Raw genomic sequence first — 6,000 nt, 5'->3', positions numbered from 1 at the left:
CCCCCCCCCCCGGATCGCAGCCTCGTGGAGTCTGCTTTCAATAAGGCTGTTAATGAAACTGGGGGAGGGGGGGCTCGATCACAAGGATGGTGGTTACAGGAAACGTGAACACAGTGTTCCTGTAAATAAATAAATGAAGGATTCAAGTTGAAGCAGACAGATCTGAAGGGGGGGGGGAATGTCCACAGAGCGAATAAAATCTCAGCGGGAGAGGGGAAACGTCTGCACCACGAAGAGGATAATTGACGGAAATGACCCGAACCGACCCCCGACCCCCTCCTCTGTTTTGCTTTCCTCTGGCGTCACTTTCCCTTTCGTCCCCAGGTATTCCCACGCTGATCCTGTTGGACTCGGAGGGTCACGTGATCACGCGCCAGGGCCGCGTGGAGGTGCTGAACGACCCAGAGTGCCGCCTCTTCCCCTGGCACCCGCGGCCCGTGCTGGAGCTGAACGAGTCCAACGCCGTGCAGCTCCACGAGGGGCCCTGCCTCGTGCTGTTCGTGGGTGAGTGCGTGTCCGCCGCCGCCGCGTGGGGCTCCCGGCAGCATGGCGTGGCATTTACGCCGCGGAGGATCCTGAATGTCAGACTGAGTGGGGAGATTTTTCAAAAGCACAATGTGAGGAAAAGGCTGCTTTTCGAGTGTTTAACCTTTGAGCCGTGTGCTAATGTGCAAGGCGTGGATTTCTTAGTAGACTGGACAGATTTTATAGCAATATAAAACATGGAAAAGAAAAGGGAGGATGCAAGGTGTGGAGCTTCAAAATGCGGGAGCCCTCTGGTGTCTCTTTAGGCGAAACAAAAACCGCAGAAGGAGACGGAGACCATCTGTGTTTTCGTCTCGCCGCTCATCCGTGCCTCTGCTTTTCACTCATCTGTGCATTTCTTCATTCCCTTTCAGTCCTCTCACAGGTGTTCCTTTTCATACTTTAAGCCCCGCTCTGTGTTCTCTCTCCTTTTCTTTTTTTCTTTTTCCTCCTGATTTACTCAGATGCCGAGGAGGAAGGTGAACTGGAGCCGGCCAAGGAGTTGATTCAGCCGATAGCGGAGAAGCTCATGGCCAAGTACAAAGCCAAGGAGGAGGAGACGCCGCTGCTGTTCTTCGTGGCCGGAGAGGTGAGGCGGCGAGCTCGGGGGGGGGCGTTTCCTGACGTGGAAACGAGACGTCTGAACCTGGTCCTCCGGTACCCCTGCCCTGCGTGATTCAGAGGACTGTATGACGTCCTCCGCTCCCAAATTATTTAAATCAGGTGTTTGGAACCGAGGAGACACTAAAACATGCAGGGCAGGGGTTCTTCAGGACCAGGTTTGGGAACCAATGATCTAAACAATTGAAGGAAAATTAGATAAATCTGCTCACAGAGAGACTTTTCCAACTTCACTGAGCATCGTGTTATAACCAGTTAGCATTTTAACTTTTAAAATGTCCTTAAGAAATTTCAAGTGCCTTTTTTTTTTTTTTAAGGATAACACAATTCTTTGGTACCCATGCCTCACATGTGATCAAATCAAAGATTGTTGCCATAATTGAGATAATAATTGTGTAAAAATGAGTCACATAAAGACACCATCCCGGTAACTAAATGTACCTTTTAAATCTTGGTTTTCCAACAGGTACGTCTTCAGAAACAATCCTTTTAATTTGACCTTTTTTGGGGGGGGTCTCTGCCTGCTTCTGTAGCGCCAGGAAATCCCTTCGTATAAAGTTTGTTGTCATTGTGAAGCTTTGGGGATTTTTCCCTTTTTAGATAAACAGCCAAAAATCCCCGACGGGATCACGTCAGACCAAGAAAAATAGAGTTTTCAAACCTGCCCGCTTTAGCTTGTTGTCAGGTGATAAATTGACGAATTTCAACAAACTGCGTCTCGTTTTAAAGCTTTAGAGACGGAGAAATTAAAAATAACAAAAACTCTTAATTAAAATGTGCCTCATTGTGACTCTTCTTGCCAGCATAGATCACATGCAGTGAAACAGATGTAACCATCAGCTCCAATCTTACATTTACTCAGAAAATAAGTCTTATCCCTTAAATACAGTTTCTGTTTCCATTTTAGAAAAAAATGTATTTTGCTCATGACTACTGTCACTTAAAGGTTTTGCTTCCATTTCCCTCCATTCAGTCTTCATTTTAAATCTTTTTTTAATTATTATTATTAACTAAACTAACTAAAAGAAGGGACACCTTCAATGAACCTTTTGCCCTTTTCCTCGTTTAAAGATCACACGGGGGAATAATGTGCTGCTGAATTAGATATTACCTGTGTTGTACTGGAAGTATTAACAGTAAAACAGAACTGGTTTTGTGATATTTCTGCCTGACAGAAAGTTCAGAAAGGTTTACATTTATAAGAATTTGAAAAATTTGTTAGTTTTTCTTTATACTGAGCATTTATCTAAGTAGTTGAAATGTTAAAATGTTTTGGAGATTAAAAGTGTCTGGATTGTTGTTCCAGCTGTTTCTCAATAGATCTTTTTCTTGTTTTTTGTTCATTTTTGTTTTTTCCTGGAAGCGGCTCACTAATTATCTAAGCATCTAGTTTTTAATCCTCTTCAGATTCCACCTGATATCCAGCGTTTATTCGGATTAAAGGACCTGATTTTGAACGGTTGGATCTAAAACTCATGATGAGCAGATAAGCAGCCATCTCTTTGTCTCCCGTCAGACTACTTCCTCCTGAACCGTCGAGCTTCACGTTGTGTCTCAACCTTTTAATAAACTATGAAGCGCAGCAGGTTGGTGATCTCTCCTCCTGTTTGGCTTCCCGTCCTCCCGGCTCTCTCTCTGTGGCGTCCCCACAGACGGTTTCTTGTGTCACTCGCTGAAAAGGCGGGCTCGAGTTTCGCCCGCAGGGGGGATTGCACATGCGCTCGCCGTCACGCTGCCCGCCGCGCTCCAGTGTCGGCCTTAAAATGTCACCAACGCACGTGCGCGGAACAGGGGGGGTGGGGGAACGCTCGGGTTCTACGACCGGAAGAGGAGCCGTCGTGATGGCGTTCGGAGATCGCTGACCTGTTTGGCGTTTCTCCGGTGCTCTGGGTCTGACACACGCTCGGAGCCGAATGTTTTTACGGATATCATTTCCTGACTCGTGGCTCGGCCGGCGATAAACTCTGCAGGTTTTGATTTCCAGATGAAACTCCTCCACCGTGGCCCGGGGTTTGTCCTGGTAGTCACAGGGCTCGCTGCTGGAGTGTGTGTGTGTGTGTTCGTAGAGCTTTCTGTCAGTCACAATCAGAAACAGCCAGTGGGGATGGTGCGTTCAGGGTGATGTGCAGCGTTAGTTTCAGAGCAGCTTCTTCCTCAACAGGAGTTCTTCTTGCTGCTCTTCCATGAAGACCAGGTTTGTGGACAGCTGTGGACAGAGTGTCCCACCTGAGCCTTGGATCTCAGCAGCTCCTCCAGAGTCACCCCGGGGCTTCACGGCTGCTTCTCCTCCTCCGGCCTCTCAGTTTAGGTGGACGTCCGTGTTTTTGTAGGTTTGCAGATGAGCCGTTTCCTTTTTCTAGACGATGGATCGAACAGAGCTCCATGAGATGTTTCACGATCCAAACCTGCTTTAAACTTCTCCACACTTCTGTCCCCCGACCTCACAGAACGCCTGGATTTATACTGAGATTAAATTAAAATACACACAGATATGGACTATTTGCTAATTCTGTGCCTTCTGAAGACGACTGGATTTTAGTTCGGGGGATCAGAGTAAAGGGGCTGAATACAAATGCACACCACACTTTTTAAAAGTTTTATTTCTGTCATTTTTCCTCCACTTTGTGTCGATCTGTCTCAAAAAATCCCAGTTAAACTCGACTAAAATTGTGGTTTCAACATGAAGGCATATAGATACTTTTTCTACAACTGATTAACTTTTAGAGTCGACCTGATTCAGTGTGGCCGCCACAGCTAATCAGCAAACCCCCCCAAAAAATGTTTATAATGAGTTCAGCTTTACAGAAACTGAGCTCAGACTTGCTCTGGTAGCAGCTGCGTTGGAGTCAACCATGTCAGCAGATGTTTCGAACATGTCAGGGACCGTGAAGAAGGAGGCGAGCCCAGAACGCAGAGCAATTTATTAAAATTAAATAAACAAAAACAAAAAAGGGCTGACGTGGCAGCAAAATAAGAAACTACGTTTAAACATAAAACAACAAGGCGTGCAGCAAAAACACGACAACAGGAAACCGAGAGCAATGATCCAGCGGAGTGTGGAGGAGATGACCCGGTTTTTAAACAGGAGGCGACTGGAACGTGGGCACAGGTGAGGCAGTTATCCGGACTCGAGGCAGGTGTAGATGGGCATGGCAGGAAGGCAAAAGAGGGAATAGTAACTGCACGAAAATGACACGAAGAACAAAAACAAAGACACCTGAACAGAAAACATGAAGACAAATAAGAATAATAAACTAAAATCCTGACGGAACGCGGCCGCTCCGAGACGTGTCCCCGACGGTTCGAGGTTTGATCAGATGGTCGTCGTGTGAGAAACGCCACGGCAATCAGAGTAATCCCGACACGGTGAACACATGCCGAGCCTTATCACAGCGGCAGGAGAGGCCTTTTGTCTTTTTTGTTGAGAAGAGCAGAGGAGGGGGGGAGGTCGAAGGCCACACCTCGCGAGAGGCCGTTTGCACGAGCGAGGAAGCCGCACAAAAGCAGAGACGCACGACTTCTGATGGAGGCGAGCCGCGGTGTGGCGATTACACCTCACACCGGAGAGGCTGCTTAAGGCCACGGAGGCAGACTGAGGAAATCTCTCTCTCTTTTGTGGTTTCTTTCCTCCCCTTGTCCAGATGATCTGTAATCTACGCTTCGTGTAGCTGCAAGAGAGCCTGAAAAGCGTGAGGATGAGGCCATATTTCTTCAGCGGCGGTGTTGTTCTTCGGGGGGGGGGCTTACATCTGTGAGCATTAAGTGGTCCACGTTCGGTGATTTGCAGCCCAATAAAAACGGGGCCCGCACCACGTCTCCCGGCTGCTCGTGTGGTTTCGATTTGATCGGTTTAGCAAGAATAGCTGTGGATTTTCTGATAGCCTCAGAGAGAGGAGGAGGAGGAGGAGGAGGAGGAGGAGGAGATACATTCAAACTCACTTTATAGTTGACTTTGTTCTCACTAAACTCAAAATGGCTCATAAATCAGTAACTTCACTGCGCCTCCTGTCAGAGGGCCGGCTCTTTGTCGCAGCGCCACCCCCTGGTCTTCGCTCGTAACTTCAGGATTTGCAACCTAATCTTTTCCACATGAAACTGCTCCGTATTCTTCGTTGAAGAAACGTCGGACTCCAACGAGACGCCCGAAGCCCGTTCAGAGAGACGTTTTCTGTCCCGGACGTGTGGACGTTTCCTCCTGATACGGATGGGAACAATAAAGTGTTGCAGTGTGAGCTTTCAGAGCACAGCACATAAAAACCCCATTGAAGTTTCCGAGTGAAACTAAAAGAAAGGCTGTCTGTGGAGGCAGGGATGCCAGATGTTCTCCCAGCTGAACGATGAACCCCGGATTTCTCCTTTGTTTGAAAGCCGCCGCTTCCTGCTTTGTGGGGATTCACTCGTGTTTCTGTGGCCGCAGTCGTGATCCGGACTTTGTTGGACAGGAGAAAAGTAAAATAAATAAAACTTGGACCCTCGGCTAAATCTCAGGAGATGTCTAATATTTTATTTTTGCAATTTTGGCTGCCAGGCCATACGAGACCCTAGTAAAAAAGAGAAACAGGAGAATGGTACAGAAACAGAAGTTGTAACATTTTAAAAGGTATTCACAGTGTTTATAGAAATCCTGAGATAAACAGATGAGTTTAAGCAACAAAATAGTGCTGAAATAAAAAGAAATAACATGAAATGTTCTTATGGAGCAGAGAAACAAGGAAAACATGGAGGATGGTGACCCTCGAGGACCAGGATTGGACTCCCCTGCTGTAAAGGATTGATTGTTTCCAATCATAAATGCTGATTTTTGTTTTGGTCAAGTTAAAATAATTAAATGTAGCCAGTTAAAAAAACCCTAAA

The 6,000-nt window shown here is 46.9% G+C and overlaps 1 protein-coding gene across 2 annotated transcripts in view; it reads left to right on the top strand.

The window, feature by feature from the left end:
• The window catches only part of nxn (nucleoredoxin), a 67,251-nt gene that overhangs the window by 59,684 nt on the left and 1,567 nt on the right, over positions 1-6,000 (top strand). For both annotated transcript variants that reach the window (XM_017435280.3, XM_037980218.1), the window contains 2 exons: positions 325-504; positions 990-1,114. In XM_017435280.3, the coding sequence (XP_017290769.1) occupies positions 325-504; positions 990-1,114 (305 nt within the window). The remainder of the gene's footprint in view (positions 1-324; positions 505-989; positions 1,115-6,000) is intronic.

The sequence above is a fragment of the Kryptolebias marmoratus genome, linkage group LG2 (genome assembly GCF_001649575.2).
Source record: "Kryptolebias marmoratus isolate JLee-2015 linkage group LG2, ASM164957v2, whole genome shotgun sequence".
NCBI classification, from domain to species: domain Eukaryota; kingdom Metazoa; phylum Chordata; class Actinopteri; order Cyprinodontiformes; family Rivulidae; genus Kryptolebias; species Kryptolebias marmoratus.
This window is presented reverse-complemented; position numbering and strand designations above follow the sequence as displayed.